Source organism: Geotrypetes seraphini, chromosome 12 (genome assembly GCF_902459505.1).
Source record: "Geotrypetes seraphini chromosome 12, aGeoSer1.1, whole genome shotgun sequence".
Lineage (NCBI taxonomy): Eukaryota > Metazoa > Chordata > Amphibia > Gymnophiona > Dermophiidae > Geotrypetes > Geotrypetes seraphini.
The window spans coordinates 77,724,692-77,749,409 of NC_047095.1; the positions used below are offsets into that span (position 1 = coordinate 77,724,692).

At 36.5% G+C, this 24,718-nt stretch overlaps 1 protein-coding gene across 4 annotated transcripts in view; it reads right to left on the minus strand.

Moving 5' to 3' along the window:
• Positions 1-418: 418 nt before the first annotated feature.
• The window catches only part of CFAP57 (cilia and flagella associated protein 57), a 503,571-nt gene continuing 479,271 nt past the window's right edge, over positions 419-24,718 (minus strand). For 3 of the 4 annotated variants that reach the window (XM_033916173.1, XM_033916174.1, XM_033916175.1), the window contains 4 exons: positions 23,114-23,248; positions 17,826-17,969; positions 13,295-13,430; positions 419-778 (listed from right to left, as the gene is read on the minus strand). In XM_033916173.1, the coding sequence (XP_033772064.1) occupies positions 594-778; positions 13,295-13,430; positions 17,826-17,969; positions 23,114-23,248 (600 nt within the window). In that variant the 3' untranslated portion in view covers positions 419-593. Of the gene's footprint in view, positions 779-13,294; positions 13,431-17,825; positions 17,970-23,113; positions 23,249-24,718 lie in introns of those variants that run through there. The other variant, XR_004536603.1, reaches the window with a different exon arrangement.

Here is a 24,718-nt window from a genome sequence, read left to right on the forward strand (position 1 = left end):
GAGTTGAGAAGCACCAAAAAGAAGGTAAACGCAAAAAAAAAAAAAAAGAGAGAGAGAGAGAAAGAAAGGAAACCTATAAACATCTGAAAACTACAGTATAATTAAAAGGCTAAGAGCTGGAGCCCAAATTAAAAAGAATATGTCAAAAAGTGAAATGAAGTCCCTTTGGTTCCAGAGAAATAAGATGAGGTTCTGTGGCAAGTCTCAGAAAATCTTCTAGAAATACAGCTAAGCAGACGCCACATTAGTTCTTCACCTACGCTTCCATCTCCACTGCCACCAGACTGCAAACATACACACCAGCTTGTCCATTGAGAACAACTGCATCTACTGACTAAGATACAAGCACACTCACTTCCCATAACACTCTAGAAAAGAGCCTGAGAAATTTGCAGGAACATGTTCATCTCACATTGACTATGTTATGTTTATTTTGATACACAATTCTTTGGAGAGAAGGGTTGGGGAATCATTTCTTGAAATCCTTCTGAGAGGCGTGGGGTGGAAGGCTATTCACTTCTGCAGATCCTCCATAGGGTCTCTCCTGAGGCGTGTTCTTCATTGTTGAACCCCGGTTCTTGGCACATGCATAACTACAGAGTCAGAGTAGGAAGTTTTCCACCTGATGGTGGCTGTAGCATTGGCATTCGCTCCTGTATTTGAATCTGATCTCGAAGACGCTTTATTTCTAGTCGTTGCATTTCTATCATCCTCTCTGCCTCTTCCTTCATGTTAGACTGCATCACTACTGGAGTAGATACTCCTTCGCTGGATGAAGCTGTGGGAAAGGGTAGACAAACAAAAGGTATTAATACGAGTATATTCTTATAATAAAAGTATAGAAAAGTGAGAAAAGACTTGAGTGAAAGAGAAGAACTGAAGTACTCCTGATTAGTTGGAAGAGACGGGAAGGCTGCAGGAAGAGGCATATATGCCTGTAAATTACAGAGAAATGAAGAGCCAGCCCTGCATCAACATTTAAAAAGGAGATCGAGCAGTTTTTAAACTAGAACCTGGGGAAAGGCTGACAGTTGCTCAAAACAGCATGGTTCAGAACAAGGTATCTTAAAAAAATATCACCATAAAAAGGAAGGCAGAGCATCCTGATTATTAGGTTGCAATACAGGCCACAGCAGACCAGGTTTCCTTAAATACAGAGCACGCTGATTTTAAAGATTGCAAATTATCCATGCCAACTGCTGAGCAAATTCTAAATAGATATGACTAGCATTGCTAGAAATGACTGCATGCAAATGCCAGAAGCCTAAAAAACAAACTGGGAGAGTTAGTATATTGCACTAAATGAAAACATAGCTATAATAGGTATCTCTGAGACCTAGTGGGCACAAACTATATTGCAGTGATAGGGTGGGTCGAATTGGTGTAGGTGTAGCATTAGATGTTAAAGAGAGCCTTGAACTGAATGGACTAAAAATTCTATAGGAGCAGAAACACACCTTGGAATGCCTATGGATAGAAATTCCATGTGTACAGGAAAATAGGATAGTGATAGGAGTGTACTACCGTCCGCCTAACCAGGACGGACGGTCAGATGCTGAAATGTTATCAGAAATTAGGGAGGCTAACAAACTATGGATCAATTTGACGAACTGAACAGTTGCAAATTGCTCAGAGTGCAGACAGAATTGAAAAATGAACTTGCAGAGCTGTTGTTAGTAATTTATCTTTAAAATCCAGCATGGCACTGAGACTGGAGGGTGGCCAACATGACGCTGATTTTTAAAAAAGGTTTCCTAGGTAATCCAGGAAATTATAGACTAGTGAGTCTGTTGTTGGTGCCAGGCAAAATGATAGAGACTATTATAAAGGACAAAATGACAGAACGTATACTGTACATAAGCATGGATTAATGAGAAAGCCAACATAGATTTAGTCAAGGGAAATCTTGTCTCACCAATCTACTACATTTCTTTGAAGGGGTAAATGAACATGTGAATAAAGGTGAGCCGGATGATACATGTATTTGGATTTTCAAAAGGCATTTCGCAAAATAAATGAAAGACTTCTGAGGAAATTAGAAAGTCATGGGATAGGAGGTAACATCCTATTTTGGATTAAGAACTGGTTGAAAGACAGAAAACAGAGAGTGGGTTTAAATGGTCAATATTCTCAATGGAGGAAAAGTCCATAGTTTGTTATTGAGAAAGACATGGGGCAAGCCACTGCTTGCCCTGGATCAGTACCATGGAATGTTGCTACTCTTTGAGTTTTGGCCAGGTACTAGTGATCTGGATTGGCCACCATGAGGATGGGCTACTAGGCTTGATGGACTGTTGATCTGACCCAGTAAGACTATTCTTAAGTTATGTTATTCTACTGCCTAAGAATGATCTGCTCTTTAGCTAAACTTATCGACCATTCTGCTTTAAACACTCTAATTCAGTGGTCTCAAACTCAAACCCTTTGCAGGGCCACATTTTAGATTTGTAGGTACTTGAAGGGCCTCAGAAAAAATAGTTAATGTCTTATTAAATAAATGACAATTTTGCATGAGATAAAACTTTTTATAGTTTATAAATCTTTCCTTTTGGCAAAGTCTTAATAATAATATTGTAATTTATAGCTAAAGAGACATATGATCAAGAAACTGTTTTATTTTACTTTTGTGATGATAAACATACTGAGGGCCTCAAAATAGTACCTGGCAGGCCGCATGCTCTAATTCATTCATTGGTCATTTCCTGTTTGGACTACGGTAATGCTTTATACCATGGAATTACCAAGAAAGAGTTAAGACGTCTACAGATAGTTCAGAATACTGCTGTTAAAGTTATCTATAAGGCCAAAAAAATAGATCATATAACTCCACTCTTAATCAAAGCCCATTGGCTCCCTATCAATCATCGAGTTACAAATAAAATATTATTACTAACTTTTTTTTTTTTAGGTTCAAACAATTTTTATTGATGCAAACAATATCAAATCCAATGCCCAGGCACCCCAGGGTGCACAATACAAACAAATATGCATCTTTTAATAGTATATTTCAAGTATTCACTTGTATAGAAAGCAGGTTAGTGAAATATAACTTGTTACCAAAATAGATCACAATAAACTTGAGAAAATTATTTCAACTAACCCAACTCAAGTCCACAAAAGTTGGGTTAGTAGTTTATTGTGATCTATTTTGGTAACAAGTTATATTTCACTAACCTGCTTTCTGTACTAACTTTTAAAACTAGAAAAACAGGTCAGCCGGAATTTATCAATAGACTTTGATTCCATATACCTCATCACGTTCTCTTCGATCCTCTGATCAAAATTTATTAGCAATCCTATCCTTGAGCTATATAAATACTAGGAGAACTATCATCTTTTCTGTGGTTGCTCCAACCCTTTGGAATTCAGTACCGAACACATTATGAGAGATAACAACCCTTGAGAAATTTAAGTCATCTCTTAAAACATTCCTTTTTAAAGATGCTTTACAAATTTAACTGTCCTTATAAGGATTTTTAAGCTTTTCTTAGTCCATCTGTATCGGACCTACTTGTTACAACCCCGCCTTCTTGTCTTTTTTCCTGGTACCCTCTCTTTTATTAAAATAATATTGTAGTTCTCCCCATTTTCCTTCCGGATCTGTTTGTCCAGTCATGTGTCTTCTTTTCTGTCCTTTTATGTTAATTTGGGTTTTTTTTGGTATATTATTTGTATTACCCTATTTTTTATTGTACAACCACCTTGAAATATATGATAAAGTGGTATATCAAATTTTTAATAAACTTGGAAATTTCAGCTTGGAAAAGAGACGGCTGAGGGGAGATATGATTGAAGTCTACAAAATCCTGAGTGGAGTGAAATGGGTACAAATGGATCGATTTTTCACTCCATCAACAATTACAAAGACTAGGGGACGCTCAATGAATTTACAGAGTAATACTTTTAAAACCAAAAGGAGGAAATTTTTTTTTCCACTCAGAGAATAGTTAAGCTCTAAAACGCATTGCCAGAGGATGTGGTAAGAGCAGTTAATGTAGCTGGTTTTAAAAAATGTTTGGACAAGTTCCTGGAGGAAAAGTCCATAAACTGCTGTTGAGAAAGACATAAGAACATAAGAATATCCTTACTGGGTCAGACCAATGGTCCATCAAGCCCAGTAGCCCGTTCTCTCAGTGGCCAATCCAAGTCACTAGTACCTGGCCAAAACCCAAAGTGTAGCAACATTCTTTGTATTTGAACTTAAATTCAAAAATGGCAAAAAAAAAAAAAATTGCAGCTGATTCAAAATACTGCAGTGAGGTTGATATATGGTCAGAAGAGATATTTAATAAGAAACTTCATGGCTAATATTTTATAAGAAACTTCATTGGCTGTCTTTAGAGAAATGTATAAAGTTTAAAACTGTTTGTCTGATTCATCATATCATACAGGCAGAGGCTTCCAAACATCTCACTTTGCATTATTCATCTAATAGATTGAGTCATAGGCGCCAGCTCTGTGGGGGCCTGAGCACCCCCAATATTTTTGGAACTGACGTGACCAGGACCAGCGTGAGGTCTGGACAAGTCTTCCATGTTTGTCCACTTCCCTCCCTTCCCCTCACATTCATGGTCTCCTCTGAGGCTCTGAAAGTCAAAAACTTATTTTTCAGCAGGGCCCCGAGGTGGCAGGCATGCTGACAGGTCACCGGTGCTTCCTCGAAGCTTTCAGTCTGCCGGGATCCAACTTCCTCTGATGCAACTTCCCATTTCTGAAGTCACACAATTTGGAATTCTTTACCTTTACATATTAGAACAGAAACTAACTTAGTGAAATTCAAAGGCGCTTTAAAATGTTTTTTGTTCAAATATGCCTATGAACACTGGGTACCTTGTCTGAATGCGCTGCTCGCCCTTTATAGGTTCCCTTCTTTTAAAAGAAATACAGCAGCATAATATGCGTCTTCCCATTCCTTGTGTTTGTTCCTTTTATATTTTCTTTCTTGACTTGCACTGTTCAGGAAGAAATTATTTTCTTTTTATTTCTCTAGTGTTGTAGTGCGTGTGGAGTCTGGTATCTTAGGGTTTCATTCGGGTATATTAGGACTTTTAGTTTGAGGTTCTGTATTTGCATAAGGGTTATCTGTGTTCTGCAAATGTGACCAAGGCCAGGTGTTCTAGAAGGAATGAATGTTGGGAAGCATTCAGAGAGAAGGCTTCCGACGCAGCCACGGATCGTTCTAGGTGTCAACGTCCACGGCTTTGAATAGAAAACCAGCTGCAGCAAGGAACCGGCCAGAAATGTTGTTGCTGCCCAGGGTAGGGAAGAGAAATGCTGCTGCACAGGGAAGGGGGAGAAATGCTGCCCAGGGAAGGGGGGGGGAGAAATTCTGCAGCAGCAGCACCCAATTGGGGGAGAAAGAGGGAAGGAAGGAGAAGGAAGACAAGGGAAAGCAACCAGGGATGCCATGTCCATGGGAAGGAGGGAAAGGAAAGAAGTAAAAGAGATACCAGACCATGGAGGGGGAGGGAGAGATGCCAGTGCATGGGAGAAGGGAAGGAGATAGATGCAAGACCAGGGGAAATGAAGGAAGGAGGGAGGGAGAGAAAGGAAGAGGAGATGCCAGATAATGGAGAGGGAGTTGGAAGGAGAGGAGAGAGATGCCAGGGCTTGGGGGAGGGAAAGGAAACTAAGGAGACAAATGCCAGACCAAAAGGAGAGGAGGTGCCGGAGCATGGAGGGAGAGAGATGCCAGGGCATGGAGAGAGGGAAGGGAAAGAGATAGAGATGCCAGACCATAGTGTGGAGTGGGAAGGAAAAAAGGAAAGGAAAAGAGAGGGAGATGCCAAAGCATAGGGGAGGGGTGGCGACAGAAAAATGGAGAGGGGGAGAAGCTGAAATGGATCATGTACAAAGAAGAGGAGGGCACAGGATATACAGTTTATTGAAGGGACATAGAAAGAGGGAAGACGCCATATGGAAGAGAGAGAGGGTGGACAGTGGATGGATGGGGCAGAGAGGGTGGACAGTGGATGGAAAGGGCAGAGAGAATGTGGGCAGTAGATGGAAGGGGCAGAGAGAGAGGGCAGGTGTTGCATGGAAAGGAGAGAGGACAAATGCTGTATAGAAAGAAGAGAATGAAGAGAAGATGATTAAAGCAGAAACGACAAAAGGTAGAAAGATTTTTTTGTTCCTTTATTTAGAATCAAGTAGTATTGTAACTATATTGATAAAAGTTTATAAATAGGAAATGGAAACCATAACAGCAGTACACTGTACTATTCTGAAGAAAGATTTGGCCTCTGAAAGCTAATTGAAAAATTGATTAGTCCAATAAAATAGTATTTTCTTATTTCTCATTATTTGTTTTATTTCTATTTGTTAATTTATAAAGTGGTGATGGGGCGTGGCTTGGAGCGCGCACGATATGGTAGCCTAACCGCAGCGCTCCCGTATCCAGGCAACAAACGGAATAAAAATAAAACTTCTACTTTCTCAAATCGCTATTAAAAATACATAAAACAACGTCGGAAATGGCGAGCATGAAGCAGGGGAAAGCTGAAAAACCTTCAACATCGGGAATATCAGCAAAAAGAACAAAAGTAACTCCCCTGTCACCATCGAGTGTACCGTTCCCGATGGAGACTGAAGAACTCACTGAAAAGTCAGATATTATGACAGAACTGTTCAAAATAAAACTGATGCTGACTGAAAATGCCAACAAAATATCTGAAGTTAAAGAAGAACTTCTTATCATGAAACAAGAGATCCAAACGGAAAGACTGAGAATGACAGTGATGGAAGAAAAAATGGAGAAATTTGAATCCTTCACACAAGAATATGACAAAGATAAAAAAGAAGTAGCAGCTTTAAAAAATCAATTGGTGGATATGGAAAACCGAGGAAAAAGAAAGAACATCAGAATTTTGGGGCTGGCTGAAAATATTGAAGGGGGAGATCCTGTACAATTCCTGGAAAATCTTTTACCTAAACTGCTTCAGCTCAACTCAAAATGGCCGTTAGAAATTGAAAGAGCCCACAGAATCCCCACAAGAAAGCCAGTAAACCAGGCTGCTCCAAGACCTTTGATATTCAAGGTGTTAAGGTATCAACAAGCTCAAGAAATATTAAAAATGGCAAAAGCAAATAAAAACTTGAATTATAAAGGATCAAAACTGATTTTAGTACCGGATTTTGCTAAATATACAGCAAACATAAGAAAACAATTCCTCACATACAGACAGCAGCTGAAAGAAAAAGGATACATATATGGAATATATTATCCATCCACTATGAGAGTATCCAGTGGAAATAAATCCATATATTTTCAAGACCCGGCAAAACTGAAAGAATTTCTGACACAAAAAGAACCTATGTTTACATAAGAAACAGAACAATTCAGCTGAAGAAAGAAGAAAGAAGAAAGAAGATGGGAAAAAGGGAAAATAAAGAAGATTATTAAAAAAAAAAAAAAATTAAGATATAAGAAATGTTATTAACTGGAAATATAATTTATATTTATTGATATAGTGGATGCAATAATATAATATTATTTTATTAAATTAATTATTAATAAAATATTAGCATCCACAATCATTAATATTTAAAAAAAAAAATAAAAAAAATAAAATAAAATATAAAAAAAAAAAAAAAATTATTAATATATAAATAAATAAATTATTTATTTAAAAATTTATATAAAATACATGTTTTAATCAAAATAGAAAATTTATTCAATTATATAGCATATTAACTTATTATGATTAAGGAATAATGAAATGAATTACAATGAAATTATCATTAAAAATATTGATAGGAAAATTTTATTATTGTTATATTGAGAATAAGATTTAAAAATGAAATATATTAATTTATAATAAAAACAATATTTTAATTCTGTATAAGAAAATTATAATTTTATGAAATATATACAAGAAAATAATTTGATTATTGACAGGATTAATTAATAAAATAGATGTCTAATATAAAATTTTTATTTGATTCAATTATTCAGTCATATTAACTTATTATGAAAAATAAGAAAATAAGTAATTGATTGGTAGATAATTAATAAAATATGAATTTATTATAAAACTTATTTATTAACATAAAATGTATATTTTGGTTAATTATTTATTCAAATTAATTTATTATGAAGATGATCTATGAAAATGATTGAAATGCATTATTATTAATATTAATATATTTATATAAAAATGGATATATTTAATTTATATGATGATATATAGATATATATAGAGAAATAGAGCTATATTTGTAATATGTTTATTTATTAAGAGTATTATATTACATGTATGCATGATATTGAATTTAATTTTATGAATCAAATATATATAATTCTCAGTAAATTTATAAAATATTATAGATTAAATGGATATAATTTTCAATTATATAAGGGTGGAAGTATAAAGAATGTATTGAATTTAGAATATATGTTTTTAAATAATATAATGAATTATTAGTTGCCTGGAGATGGAGATGTAGGTTTTGCATGACCAATGCGTGTTCCAAATCAGAATATGATAATGGGTGGGAGGGGAGGGAAAATAATGGGTGGGATAGGATATAAATTTTTAATGAATGTGCTAGGAGATAATCGTGTAAACTATCATAGAATATTGGTTAAAACATAACTATTAATTAGATGGATATAAAAATGTATTCGCTGAATGTCAATGGTTTAAATCATCCTATTAAGAAGAAGAAATTATTATCGTTCCTTAAAAATCAAAATGCGGACATTTACTTCATTCAAGAGACCCATCTTTCGGAAATTGAATCAAAAAAATTATCTGGAGGTTGGATTTCTAAATGTTTATTTGCACCGGCTTTAAAGAAAAAAACTGGAGTGGCTGTTCTAATAAACAAAAAATGTAATGCAGATTTTAAATTAATTAATTATGATCCCTTAGGTAGATGGGTACATATCGAGATGGTTCTGGGAAATACAACCCTGAATTTATTCAATTTATATGCTCCTAATACGAATCAAATGGAGTTTTTTAAACAAATTCAACAATTGCTCTTACCACTGGCTACATCTAATTTAATAGTAGCAGGGGATTTCAATGCTGTAATGGATCCGATTTTGGATAAAAAACCAAGTAAAGTTATGAAATCATTAGGCTTAGATAATTTGATAATATCTTGTGATTTAGTAGATATATGGCGAATTCTTCATTTTAATGATCAGGAATTTTCTTTTTGTTCTCAGGTCCATAAATCTTTTTCACGAATTGATTATATATTTGTTTCTAATAATATAGCGCAGCGTGTCTTAAAAGCAGTAATTGATCCCATTATAATTTCAGATCATGCTGGTGTGTGGATTAATCTTCAAAATTATGATATAGAAAACTTTGATTTAATTTGGAGATTTAATAATGATTTATTAGCGGATTCAAAATTTCTTGAAGATTTTAAAATAAAAATGCAAGAATTCTTTCAATTTAATGAATCAGATGATATTAATGCTGAGATCTTATGGGATGCTTTTAAAGCAACTATGAGAGGAAATATTATTTCATATTCTACATTTATTAACAAACAAAAAAAAAAACAATTTCTTGAGATGGGAAAGCAAATTAAATTATTAGAAAATAAATTAATTGAGAAATGGGAAAATAATACATTACAAGAATTATTAAAATTAAAAGTTAAATATAATGAGATTTCTTCTCAAATTGTGAGGAAAGACATTTTCAACAAACAAGTACAATATTATGGAAATTCAAATAAAGCGGGGAAATTATTAGCAAATTTTCTAAAAGCAAAGAAAAGAAAATCTAAGATTATTGCAATTAAAGATACACAAGGTAACACACATACCAACACAAAAGATATTATAACACAATTTCTTGATTTTTACAAAGAATTATATACATCCAATTCTTATAAAAATAAAGAACAAGACGGATTAACTTTTTTAAATTCATATATTGGACCAAATATTCCAGATCATATAAAAGGAAGTTTAGAAGAACCTATATCTTTAAAAGAATTAGAAACAGCATTGAAGTCTCTTAGAGTTGGATCCGCTCCAGGTGGAGATGGGTATACTGTTGAATTTTATAAATTTTTCCAAAATATCATATTACCACATCTGTTAAATTTGTATCAATATCAAATAAAGAATGAAAATATTTCTGGTACTATGGCAGAATCGATAATTATAGTCTTACCAAAACCAAACAAAGATCCTACTCTGGTTTCAAATTACAGGCCTATTTCATTATTGAATGTGGATAATAAATTAATGGCTAAAGTATTAGCATTAAGATTGGCAAAAGCTCTTCCTTTCATTATTGATGTACATCAAACAGGATTTATTGCTAAAAGACATTCATCAAATAATACTAGATTAGCATTCCACTCATTAAATTTAGCAAAAAATATAAATGATCCAGCTTTTTTAATATCTTTAGATGCAGAAAAAGCCTTTGATAGAGTGGAATGGAATTTTATATACCAAGCTTTACAATGGTTTGGTATAGGATCCGGTTTTATTAAAATGATTCAGACATTGTATAGCTCTCCTGGAGCAAGATTATATATTAACAATAATTTATCAAATAGATTTAACTTGCATAGGGGAGTTAGACAAGGATGCCCTCTGTCTCCTTTACTTTTTGATATTGTCCTAGAACCTTTATTAATTGCAATAAACAAAACTAAGGAGATAAAGGGAATATCATTTACCAGTTTTGAATTTAAATTATCTGCATATGCAGATGATATATTATTATATTTAAGAGAACCGGAAACTACTATTCCATGTATACTTAATTTAATAGAGAAATATGGTACTTTTTCTGGATATAAAATTAATTGGAACAAATCTGAAATTCTCCCAATAAATGTTCATTGTACCAAAGGATTATTTGAACCATATTCATTTATTTGGAAAGATGATGGTATAAAATACTTAGGAATTATGATCAAAAATACAATTGAAGACACACTCAAAGAGAATGAAAAACTTTTATTGAAAAAAATAACAGAAATGTGTGAGCAATGGAATCCATTACATCTTTCTTGGTGGGGAAGAATTCAAACAATTAAAATGATGATATTGCCTGTGGTTTGTTACCAAATGAGTATGATTCCAATATTTTTTCAGGGGTCATTTTATAAAAAACTTAACAATGTTCTTACAAAATTTGTTTGGTGTGGGAAAAGACCAAGAATCGCATTAGTATCATTACAAAGACCAATTGTGGAAGGGGGGTAAATTTTCCAAATTTTTATAGGTATCATCAAGCCTATATCTTAAGACAGGGTATGTATTAGATCCTCCCAGACCTTTTAGAAAATGTACCAGATTGGCTGTATTTAGAATGGCGGCTCCTGTTCCCTTTATATCCAGAACAGTTAATAACTATAACAATGCCTAAAAGATACAAAGATCACAGAATTTTATTTGACACTTGGAAAACATTGAGATATATCAGTAATCTATCACCAGAACCTATTGCTAAATCTCTAAATCAATCAATATGGATAAACTCCAGGATTAGAATTGGCGGATTTAAAATCGTCTGGAAACAATGGATAAATGCAGGAATAAGAACACTGAATGATGTCATATCAGAAGGATCACTGCTTAGTTTTTCACAATTGCAAAATAAATTTGGATTAAATAAAACACAATATTTTAAATGGATGCAATTGAAGCAGGCCATTCAGGTAGGGTTCCCTGAATGGAAAAATCTAAATAATCAATATAGTCTACAGGTTCTATGTTTCCAGACGGATTTTTTGGGTCACCAAGCCGCAAAATGGTACAAATTGATATACAGATTTTTAAATAAAAAAAAGAAAACAGGTCTTAGGGATATTTGGAGTATTGAGATTGGTCAGACAATTTCTGAATCTCAATGGCCACGATTTTGGTCCTGGAGATTAAGATCTACAAGGTCAGCATCTATGAATCAAACATGGTTATTCTTATTACATAGAGTATTCTGGACCCCAACGCGCCTGCAAAAAATAGATAGTACTAGATCTAATAGATGCTGGCATTGTAAATTGGAAATAGGGACGTTAGATCATTTAATCTTTTTCTGTCCCTATGTAAACGCATTTTGGAATTCAATTTGGCCCCAAATTAATAAGTTACTAGAGAATCACGTAGGACTCTCATATGACACCATATTATTTGGTACTGCAATGAGAACTAAGAGTCCGATTTCAGCAAATAATAATAAGCTATTACTAATACTAACAGGAGTCGCCATGCAACAAATTACTCAAAATTGGAAAGATTATACCAAATTAAATTATACATTCTGGTGGAATTCTGTCTGTTATATTTATAAAATGGAAAAAATAATAGCGTTACAACAGGGAAATCTTCTTAATTTCAAGAAAATTTGGCAACCATTGACAAATTATTCTAATGATTAGTTTCTTAGCACAATGATAAAATTATATATGAATGGGGTGGGATTTGATTAATTAATGGAAATATATTATATAAAAAGGGAGAGGGAATTATATTTTATATGTTATTGTATAATCTTTATCATATTATATTTTAAATACTATGAATTATTAATGATAATATTTTGGATTTGTAATAATTAATATATATTGTATGATTCAAATATTGTAAGAATGGAAAATTTATAAATAAAAAATTAAAAAAAAAAAAAAAAAAAATTTATAAAGTGGTGATTGTTATGTATCAGTTTTTTCAAATTTACATCTACTGTCTTTATATTTTGCACAGTATTAGGGGACATGTGTTACTGTTTCTGTGGTTTTGTGGTTTTGCATTGTATGCAGAGTCTGGTTTCTTGGCAGTTCAGTTTAACTTTTGTCTACATATTTCTATTTTTAGTTTGTGATTATTTCATATTGGGCGAGGGTGTATCTCTGTTCTGTGTTTATGAAAAGGACATGGTTTTCTGTTGGCATTGATTGTACAGGATCTGGCTTGTTTAGTTTTACAATGTATGTGTTGGTGTTCTAGTGCTCACTGCAGTGTTTAAGATGCTGCCTTTTCCTAGGTACACTCTTGTGCGATATGTGGATTGTTACTAAAAATCATATTTTTCATATAGATGAGGGAGGTGTCAAAGAATGATGGGCCCCGGGTGTCACATATGCTAGGTACGCCACTGCAGATAGGTCATAGTTACAAGTATAAGTAGGTCATCATTACCTCTTCTTTTTGTCCCAGGAGTTGCTTTAGGTAAGTTTAGAAATGGGCTTTTACAATTACCATTCAGTTCCTTCAGGGATGGCTCTCTTTCTAAAGTTTTCTGAACCTGAGATGACAAAGGATGGCTAATGGATGGGAACTGAAGCCGTAATGTCCTTTGCTTATTACCTGTGATGTCACTGATATTTAACTTTCTGTTCTTTTTGTTTAGTTCCAAAATGCTTTCGAGGTCATGGGCATGTGTTCTGCAGATTTTCAACTCCTTCCGCAAGTCATTAATCTCTTTAATCAGTGAAACGTTTTCCTGTTAAAAAAAATCCCCCATCAATACAAGATCAAATATCTTAAGTATTTCACAAATATATCAAACACAACAGTGGAGATGGCCATTCGGAGAGAGAGAGAAGAAAAAATAGACAAGAGGAAACAAATATCAGTTATCACAATCAACTTATATCAAATATCACTAAAGGACACAATGTCAAAGTTATCTAGTTGTCTGATATTGGAGCTGGATGGTTAAACAGGAGTTTCTGAAACGGTAGCGTTATTCAAAATCTTATCAGGGCGGAAAAAAATCTAGACAATTTAAGGGAAATTTAAAGACTTACCTTTTCCAAGATGTATTTGACTCTTAAAAGATCTTGAATATTGCCAGAGTTGTTCAATAATCTTGATTGTTTTCCCTCCCTTTTGTGGCTTACCTTCTATGTATTCTTTACTTTTAATTTTGTAGTTCCCCCTTATTTCCTATTGTTTTCTTTGTATTGGTCAAGTTTTGTTAACTGGATATTCATCTGTTTTGTCTTCCCCTTTTGAATACAATTTGTAAAACGCTTCGAAGTTCTGATTTGCGTTTAATCAAAAAAATTAATAAACTTGAAACTTGAGACAGAATTCAGTTAGCTGAATAGTGCTGATTTGGTGTTTTTCTTACTTCACTGCCTTCTTCTTCAGCAGAGCTACGTTAATTACAGGTACATAAGAACATGCATTCCTTTCTTCTCTTATTGTTAGTAATGTACACCTGTGGCAAATTAAGTGGTATCAAAAACTTACCTATAAACCATAAGAAAAATGATGCCAAATCAGACCAAAGTCCATTGAGCCCAACATCCTGTCTCTGCCAATGGTCAATTCCGGTCACAAATACCGACAGACAAATACCCAAAAGTAAATCAGATTTCCTAAAGCTAATAAATTTTTCAACTTATTTTCCAGGAGCTTGTCCCTTTCCTAAATCTAAGTACAGGCCACAAGCATTGTCATTCTTGGTTCTCAGCTCATTGGCCTAACCATCATCATCATCATCATCATCATAAGAGTATACAAGACATGCCAGTTGTATGCATTCGGGCCCCTTTTCCAGCTCACACATTTAAGGGGACCAAATCACACTCATTGGCTCCCACTCACAATCTGGAGCTCTACCTTAGAATCTGGCATTGTCTCATCTCTCTTTCCCCTCTCACGTTCTCTTCTGCAGTTCTGGCATCTCTTTTCATTTCTCTCTATCTCCCTGCCCTCCCCCCTCCCCCACTACGCTGGCCCTACAAATGTTCCTGTTTGCCAGCACTCTGTTGCAACTTCCTGTTGCCACATAGGCAAGATGTGGCAGAGGGAAATAAGCCTCAGAGCAGTGGAGAGAGCTGTGCCGATGAACCTGCAAGTTTGTAGGCCCCACGCAGGAAGACTAGGCATCAAAATGGCAGAGAATATGTAATATGAGCACGTGCAAAGTGATGCATGTGGGAAAGAGGAGCCCGAACTATAGCTAAGTGATGATGCTTGGTTCCATGTTAGTAGTCACCACCCAGGAAAAGGATCTAGGTGTCATTGTTGAGGATACATTAAACCCTCAGTCCAATGTGTGGCGGCGGCGACTAAGAAAGCAATTAGAATGTTAGGAATTATCAGGAAAAGAATGGAAAACAAAGATGAAAATGTTATAATGCCCTTGTATCACCCTATGATACAGCTGCAACGTGAATACTTTGTGCAGTTCTGGTCGCTGTATCTCAAAAAAGATATAGCGGAATTAGAAAAGGTAGAGAGAGTTAGATCATTTAATCTTTTTCTGTCCCTATGTAAATGCATTTTGGAATTCAATTTGGCCCCAAATTAATAACTTACTAGAAAATCACGTAGGACTCTCATATGACACCATATTATTTGGAACTGCAATGAGAACTAAGAGTCCGATTTCAGCAAATAATAATAAGCTATTATTAATACTAACAGGAGTCGCCATGCAACAAATTACTCAAAATTGGAAAGACTATACCAAATTGAATTATACATTCTGGTGGAACTCTGTTTGTCATATTTATAAAATGGAAAAAATATTAGCGATACAACAGGGAAATCTTCTTAATTTCAAGAAAATATGGCAACCATTGACAAATTATTCTAATGATTAGTTTCTTAGCACAATGATAAAAATTGTATATGAATGGGGTGGGATTTGATTAATTAATGGAAACATATTATATAAAAAGGGAGAGGGAATTATATTTTATATGATATTGAATAATCTTTTTCATATTATATTTTAAATATTATGAATTAATAATGATAATATTTCAGATATGTAATAATTAATATATATTGTATGATTTAAATATTGTAAGAATGGAAAATTTATAAATAAAAAATTAAAAAAAAAAAAGAAAAGGTAGAGAGAAGGGTGAGGAAAATGAAAAAGGAATGCGATGACTTCCCTATGAGGAAAGGCTAAAGTGGCTAGGGCTCTTTTGCTTGGAGTGATATGATAAAGGTCTATAAAATAATGAGCTGAGTGGAAAGGGTAGATGTGAATCACTTGTTCACACTTTCCAAAAATACTCGGGCTAGGGGGCATGTAAGTAGGAGATTTAAAACAAACTGGAGAAAATATTTCTTCACAAAACATGGAATTAAACTCTGGAATTTGTAGCTGGAGAATATGGTGAAATCAGTTAGCTTAGCGGGGATTATAAAAGGTTTGAATAATTTCCTAAAATAGAAGTCCATAGGCTTGGGGAAATCCACTGCTTATTCCTAGGATAAGCAGTATAAAATCTGTTTTACTCTTTGTGATCTAGCTATGGACTTGGGAACTGGGTTGGCCACTGTTGGAAAGAGGATACTGGACTTGATGGACCTTCGGTCTGTCCTAGTATGACAATTCTTATGTTTGGGAAGATACCAAACATGCAGGAAGAAGGGGTGAGAATGTTGAACTTGGACGGAAGGGTAGGGAGAGTGGGAAATGTGCATGAAGGGAAGGGAAGGAAGGGAGAAATACTGCACTTGGGGGGGGGGAGAGCAGAGGGAAGCAAAGATGCCAGATGTGAAGGAGGAAGAGGTGGGAACAGGGGGTGGAAATGCTGCACAATGTTGGATAAAACAGAGAAAGAATAGGGGAGGAGAAAGGAAAGGATGGTGAGATGGCATGACTTCTCTCACCTCCTCTTACTATGTCTGCAAATGACAAGATGGTTGGTTAGGCTGGAGTGGGCTTCAAAGGCAACTCCTGTAGTCAGAACCTAAGGGCAGTGCCGGGCAGATCTCTACAGTCTATGTCCCAGAAATGCCAAAGAAAGACAATTTCATAATGATTTCATAATGAGTGTGACTGTTGGGCAGACTGGATGGACTGTTCAGCACAGTGTGACAGGGACACCGCGCTGCGCTCTCCTGACATTGAAATGCAGGAAGCTGAACCAGTTCTAAGCTTCATAGTCCTATCCCTGTGTCAGTTTCCAAAGCTAGAATAGTGCAGTCTAGAAGTAAACAAACTTGTGGCTAGATTCACTAAGCCCACCGATCGTGTACCGACCTGATTTTCCTCCAACCCGATTCACCAACCTCTTTGCCGATCATCCTTCGATCTGATCCGCGCATGCAAAGTAGGAAGGACGTGATTCACAAAACAATTTCAGCAACAATGACTGGGCTGCCCGATCAAAAAACAAGCGACTGCTGAGGATCAGTCGCTTGTTTAAAAACTCCTGCTCTCTGCCCTGATTCTGCTTCTCCTGATCTCTGCCCCCATCTCTTGCTCTCTGCCCCGATTCTGCTTCTCCTGCTCTCTGATTGGTGAAGCCTGACTTTAGTACAGGAAGAGGCAGTCGGAGCATACTGCGAGTGATTTCCTTCACTCGCTGGCGCTCCGGCTGCCCTCTTCTGTCTCCCCTGCTAAAAACCGTATTCGCAGAGGTTCCTAGAACAGAACCCCCGTGAATATTGGGGGAGTACTGTACTTTGGATTACGAGCATGCTTCTGGAACGAATTATGCTCGTAAACCAAGGTACCACTGTATTCACAAAACTTAAGAAATTACACATTTCTGAAATAAGTATGTTTTATTAACCTAGTAGATACTGGTAGGGAATTTCACACTGACGTGGCTTGATAAACTAAGGAAGTGATTCCACACACTTTCAGACTGCATATCCCTATAAACGTAGGCAGAAAATTCTGTCTGCCTTGATACAGCTGAAACAGTGTGAAAGTTTCCAGGGAACCCATTTGACAAAGGTACATAGATGCATCTTGTGCATTTGCAGTCCGGATGCCCTCCACATGAATTAATTTGTAAAGCTAATACAGTTTTTGAATGACAGCAGGAAGACTGGAGACTTAGAAAGAAGTGAGCTGGAACAGCATGAGAATGAAGCTTGTGTATGCCATATTTTGGAGAGCTATTTTTATTACCTGCATGACCCGAACGTTATCAGCACGATGAATTTCGCTATCTTTTCTTAGCTTTGTCTTGAGTGTGGCCAGGCTGCGCTCTAGGTGTTCCCGCTGCCTTGCATATTCCTGCTGGATATCTGCATCCACGCCCACAATCTCAGCCTAGAAAGAGAAGAGAAAGCACAGTTACTTACCGTAACAGGTGTTACTGGGACAGCAGGCAGATATTCTCTTATGTGGGTGATGTCATCCATGGAGCCCCAATCTTCAGCACAGTGAGAGGAAAGGAGGCCAGTTGTCCCCCTCACTGCACCGAGACTCCGTCTCTGCAAACTTTTCCCTTAGGCAGGAAGCCCCGCCCCCTTCTTCCCCGGAGCCAGCCTGCAACTCTTCAGCCCTTTAAAGGGCTCTGGGATCCAGCGGTTCAACTTTTATCTTCAGCACAGTGAGGGGAAAGAAGGCCAGTCCTCCCCCTCACTGCACCGAGACTCCATCCTTTAAAAGTCTTCTCATCTGCCCCCCTTTTCACCGGAGCCAGCCTTGCCTCGCTTCAGCCCTTGTTGCTGCCAAAACTATCAAGTACTTGGTGAAAACACTATTAGATAGGAGGCCAGACCGAAGGGCAGAACTTTGTAGCAAAAATGTTGGTGGGCTATTGAAAACCACAGAAACTTTTCATAAGCATAAATAAGTGATATATGGTTACAACCCTCTGTTATATCTAGATAGCATAGCTAATCACTTTTATCTAAGAGTAGCTATAAAGAGATAAGAGGTGAATGTTTCTTAAACTAGAAATGTGGCGTAGATACCGTCATCTTCGGAATGAGAAATACGTGGAGTAGCTGGTTTTAAGAACGGTTTGGACAATTTCCTGGAGGAAGGGTCCATAGTCTATTATTGAGAAAGACATGTGGGAAGCCACTGCTTGCCCAGGATAGCTAGCATGGAATATTGCTACTTCTTGGGTTTTGGCCAGGTAATAGTGACCTTGTCCACCATGAGAATGGGCTACTGGGCGTCCCATGATCTCTCCGGCCCAGCTGAAAATAACTCATCGATCTTGCTGGCCCTGTGCGGACCGGCAAGAAATTGAACTTAATCAATCTCGCCGGCCCTCCTGTGAGGAGAACATAAAAAATGTGGAAAGTGTAAAACCTGTGATACAACGATTGAAACAAGGGGTTGCTTCCTCTACCCTCAAACAGGAATGAGCTATTGATTACAATACAATACTTCATGTGACACGTCTTATGTACATAAGAACATAAGAATTGCCACTGCTGAGTCAGACCAGTGGTCCATCATGCCCAGCAGTCTGCTCACGCGGCGGCCCTCTGGTCTAAGATCAGCATCCTAACTGAGACTAGCCCTACCAGCGCACATTCTTGTTCAGCATAAACTTGTCTAACTTTGTCTTGAATCCTTGGAGGGTGTTTTCCCATATAACAGCCTCTGGAAGAGCATTCCAGCTCTCTACCACTCTCTGGGTGAAGAAGAACTTCCTTAGGTTTGTATGGAATCTATCCCCTTTCAACTTTAGAGAGTGCCCTCCCTACCTTGGAGAGGGTGAACAACCTGTCCTTATCTACTAAGTCTATCCCCTTCAGTACCTTGAATGTTTCGATCATGTCCCCTCTCAATCTCCTCTGTTCGAGAGAGAAGAAGCCCAGTTTCTCTAATCTTTCACTGTACAGCAGCTCCTCCAGCCCCTTAACCATCTTAGTCGCTCTTCTCTGGACCCTTTCGAGTAGTACTGTGTCCTTCTTCATGTACGGCGACCAGTGCTGGACGTAGTACTCCAGGTGAGGGTGTACCATGGCGTACCATGGCTCGGTACAGCGACATGATACCCTTCTCTGATCTAGTCTATGCTATAATTTGCCCTTGTTTGAAACTTTACATTGGGCAAACCACGAGGTCATTTCGGACCAGGATTGGAGAACATAGGAGTTGCTTGATATGCAGCAGGATCGAGGAGCCTTTGATCCAGCATTATGTTACCCAAGGTCATGCAGCTACAGAGTTCCAGTGCCTGGTACTTGATCATGTACCACCAATGACCAGGGGTGGAGACAAGAGACTTACCCTAATGCGCAAAGAACAGGAATGGATCCATCGCATGAAGTCCGAGAAACCCAGCGGATTGAATGCTAAGATTGAATGGCATCTGTTTCTTTGAGCATTTCAAGTTACCAAATCTATTTCTAGACTTTCCATTCATCAAAAATTGACATTTAAAGAGCACTCCGACAAGTTTGAAGTCTGGTAGGAGAGCTCTTTAACTCACACAGCTGTTCTAATTACGTCATAGACGTTTTACGTCAGAACGTCAATAAGCAGATATATTGAGGCCAATCGGGGAGGTCGCCGTCCTTGCCGATTTGAGCTTAAGAATTTAGCCGAGTAAGTCATGGATACGGAGAGAGGTGCTCTTTAACCTACTCACTCTAACACTGCTGTTTTTTCATACAGGAGTCCACCGCCCTGATGCAGCCTTTGTAGCAAAACGTTGGCGGTAGCGGACCCGTGAGGATAGCAAACTTGTTTTGAGATATTTCAACTTTTCAACTTGAACTAGTCCCTGCCCAAGCTAAGTTACAGTTCTTTGACTATTTATTGGTGGAAGTCAGCACAATTCAGGCAAGAGGGGGAGGGAGGCCGATGAGGTTGTTTCCCTTTCTAGTGTGGCTAATAAGCTGACTGCTGGCAGCGCATGGGGATCTGAGGCCCCTCCTCTTAAAAAAGGCATTAATTAGTTCATACTTGATCAAGCTTAGAGATTGGGTTGGTACACTGAACACTGACCGCTGATCCATATTCTAATAGATAGAGTGTACCTTACAGAGAGTTATTATGTATTGGGTCCTCCCAGAGCTCATTGATAATACCCCAGACTGGTTGTGGTTGGAATGGCGACTCATGTTTCCTCTACGGTTATGTCATGTTATCAGCATCAAAATGCCTAGAGTGTATAAAGATAACAGAATATTAATGGATACATGGAAAACCTTAAGATATGTTAGTAAATTAACAGATATTCCAATCCATAAATCTACAAATCAAACTATATGGCTAAACTCCAAGATTCAAATTGGCAGATTTAAGGCCATCTGGAAGCATTGGATGATAGCAGGTATACGGATTTTAGACGATGTTATTTCAAATGGTAAATTGCTTGATTTTTCACATCTGCAACATAAATATGGTTTTAATAAATCACAAAGTTTTAAATGGTTACAACTGAAGCAGGCCATTCAGGTAGGGTTCCCAGAATGGAAAAGTCTTAATACACAATATAGCTTGGAATTTTTAAGCTTTCAAGCAGACTTTCTGGGACACAAGGCCGCACAGTGGTATAAACTGATAAATAAATCTGTAAACAAAAAGCCTAAAACTGTTCTTAGGGATATTTGGAGCATTGAGATTAAGCATCAAATTTCTGCATCTCAATGGCCACAAATTTGGTCTTGGAGGATAAGATCTACAATGTCTGCATCTATGAGACAAACTTGTTTTTTTCTTTTGCATAGAGCATTTGGACCCCAGTTAGATTACAAAAGTTAAATAGCTCTAAGTCTAATAGATGTTGGCATTGTAATCTAGAAGCAGGGACTCTAGATCTTTTATTATATTATTGTCCCTTTGTCTTAGCCTTTTGGAAATCAATTTGGGATCAAATAAATTGTTTATTAGAGAATCATATGGCACTTTCTTATGATACGATTCTATTTGGTATGTCAATGAGAACAAAGAGCCAAATTTCATCAAATAATAATAAACTTTTATTGATTATGACAAGAGTCGCCATACACAGCCTCAATATATAAGGGATTACAAACCTTATATACTTAAACCTTTTTCAATTGCAAAATCTCTCACATGATCCTCAGCGAGGCCACCTCCCCACTCAATAAATCTTCATAGTAGGTGGCTTTACACCTCCTCTTGTCATCGGATCCTTATATTTTCTTAAACTTTTTTTGTGCTTGTATTCTTTATAATTTTTTTATATAATTTAATGTTTAAATACTTAAATAGTTCATAAATAGTGGCTAAAATAAAATTACTTAGCTTTAGATCAGCTCAATTTCTGGTCTCAGTTCATAACTGACATGTTTCACCCATACAGCATATCACAAGTAATTGGAAAAATTGGAGTAGACTTAATTATAATTTCTGGTGGAATTCGTTGTGTCACACTTATAAAATGGAAAGAACAATAGCTATACAAAAAGAAAATTATGATAATTTTAAAAATATATGGGGGCCATTGACAAATTATTGTAATGAATAGATACCATTTTCCATGGATAGTACATTTGTACATATGGGGATGGGGGGTACCATTGTTACTAAAAATTTAGATCAATAGAAAAGAATATTTCTATATATATATGATATATTTGATCGAATTAGTGTTGGGAAGGGTGGGAGGGAAGGGAGTAAACTTTAAGTATTTAATTGTTATAAAAGAAAGAATTTCAAGTGATGTATTCAATTTCAAATGTTTTATTGTACACTTGATGTAAGATGAAAAAATGAATAAAGAATTATAAAAAAAAAACCACGCCAATGCCAATGGTAATGGCTCTGAAGATTTGGCGGTATCCATGGCCAAGTTGAAGAGCTTCTCCTGTTGAATGTGACTGGCCTTGATGGAAAGCTTTGGTAAGGTGGAATACCGAGTACAAGATTCAACTCGGTGCTCAGGGCTCAAACATTGTAGACACCAACTATGAGGGTTGGTGATAAAATAGGCCACTGGCACCTACAGCACTTCTTAAAACCCATCGTCGGTTTCGACATGGAGGGAAAAATTTTGTCAGCGAGATTAAACTCAATGTTTAAAACTAAAGAGAGAGACCTGCCGAGGAAACTCCCCAAGGTTGAAGCCTAAGTTTGAAGAAAAAAGACAAGAATTTTGTAATTTTTTTTTAAGCAAAAAGAAAGTATAAACAATACTGAAGTAAGAAAAGTAAGAAAAAATGCAAAAGCGGGAAGGCAATGCAGACTGAATGGAGTCCAGTCAAAAAAGTGCTTCTTTGCTCTGTGGAAAATGAAGAACTGAGGTACCGCGAGCCTACATCGGGTGGGAAGGCACTTGCACATGCATGGTGTGGGCAGTCGTGAAGTTTCTTAAAACTTAAAGTGACAGTACACTTTTAATACTGTCTATACCGGGGCTCCGTGGATGATGTCGCCCACATGTGAGAATATGCTGCCTGCTTGTCCTAGGATAAAAATGAGCTCTCTGAGATATGCATGAAGTATAGTACAGTGACAAAGAAGAAGGAGGTACTCACAACATCAGACTCCTTAACGTATTTTCCATAGAGTTCACGGATGCAATTCTTCAATTGCTTGGGTTCCTGGATCAGCCCAACACAGTCATGAAGATCTGTTTTAAAGCGCTTGATGATAGCTTCTAAATTACGAACCTAGAAGCAGAAAAATTCTCTCACTACTTCTTGAGAAGTGATCATTAAGACAAGTTGTATTTCCTTACAGAGTTAACAGATGATTACTTAACTGCAGTAATCTTATTTATCCAATTTAATGAGTCACACTTTTCTTTGAGTAAAACCTATACTCAATGTGAATTAAAAAATAAGATATAACAAGGCCCATTTTACATAAATGACACACTTTTCAAAGACAATATTTATTATACCCCAAGACTTTTAATTACAATCAATCCAAACCACCTCAGGACTTCAGCAGTGCCACTCGGAGCTCAACAAATCACATAGCTCTAAGCTTTATGCACCAACTTCATCATTAGTCCTTCAGTATTCCACTTATAATCATCTCTTATCATACAAATAATCGATTCTTCCTTTTTGCAATTAACAATAAAATTACACTTATAACTGTCCAATTGGCCAGGGGGTGTATGTGTTCAACATGGACAAACAAATCCAAGTTCAAGTTGAATTTATTTGATATACTGCAAATATATACAAAAGTAAAATCTAAGCAGTTTACAATAAAATAAAAATAAGGGAGGGAGTAAACTCAAATACACTAAGACAACACAATGACAATACGAGACCTACAGATACAAATTGAGAAAAAAGGCAGGAACCAAAAAATAATAAGTACCAAGGGAATAAATATGTTGGTGTGAGTAAAAATTTGCTCCGCTGATAAGAGTTAAGAAAGATCAAGGAGAAGTAGTAGTAAAGGCCAACATAAAGTAATAGGTTTTTAATTGTGACTCGAAAATTATCAGAGACTGTTCAGACCTAAGATAGGAAGGAAGGGAGTTTCACAATGTGGGGGCTAAAATGGAAAAACATGAATTACTCAATGAATGGCCCAATGAGGACAAATACACACTATACAATGAGGACAAATATACACTATTATGTATTTGTCCTCATTGGGCCATTCATTGAGTAATTTAGGTTTAAAATTCTTCAGTTATGCAGACAACATCACTATAGCCATCCCATGCTGTGGAGCGTTATCCAACAGCATCCAATCTATTCAGTGGCGTACCTAGGGTATGTGGCACCCGGGGCCCATCATTTTTTGACACCACCCCCCCCCCTATGTAAAAAAATATTTTTTGTAATGACCATGAAACAGAATAAATGGTCAGAATAGAAACAGGCAGTGAAAATTTTCTTATATTCCAAACATAACATAACATAAATTATGTCTGAATTGTCATGACATCAGAAGTACATATGGAGTAGTTGCAGGTGATGCTTGGGACAGTTCTGATTGTGTTAGTTCGGTTTTATGTGTTTTTTGAATAGAAGGGTTTTTATTTCTTTTTGAAGGTTTTGCAGTCTGTGGTCGATGTCAATTGGTTGTAGAGTTGGGGGTCGAGTGTTGCAGCTCGAATGGCTAGGAGGTTGTCGAACAGTTTTTTTCTTTTGACGTTTTTGGTTGGAGAGTGT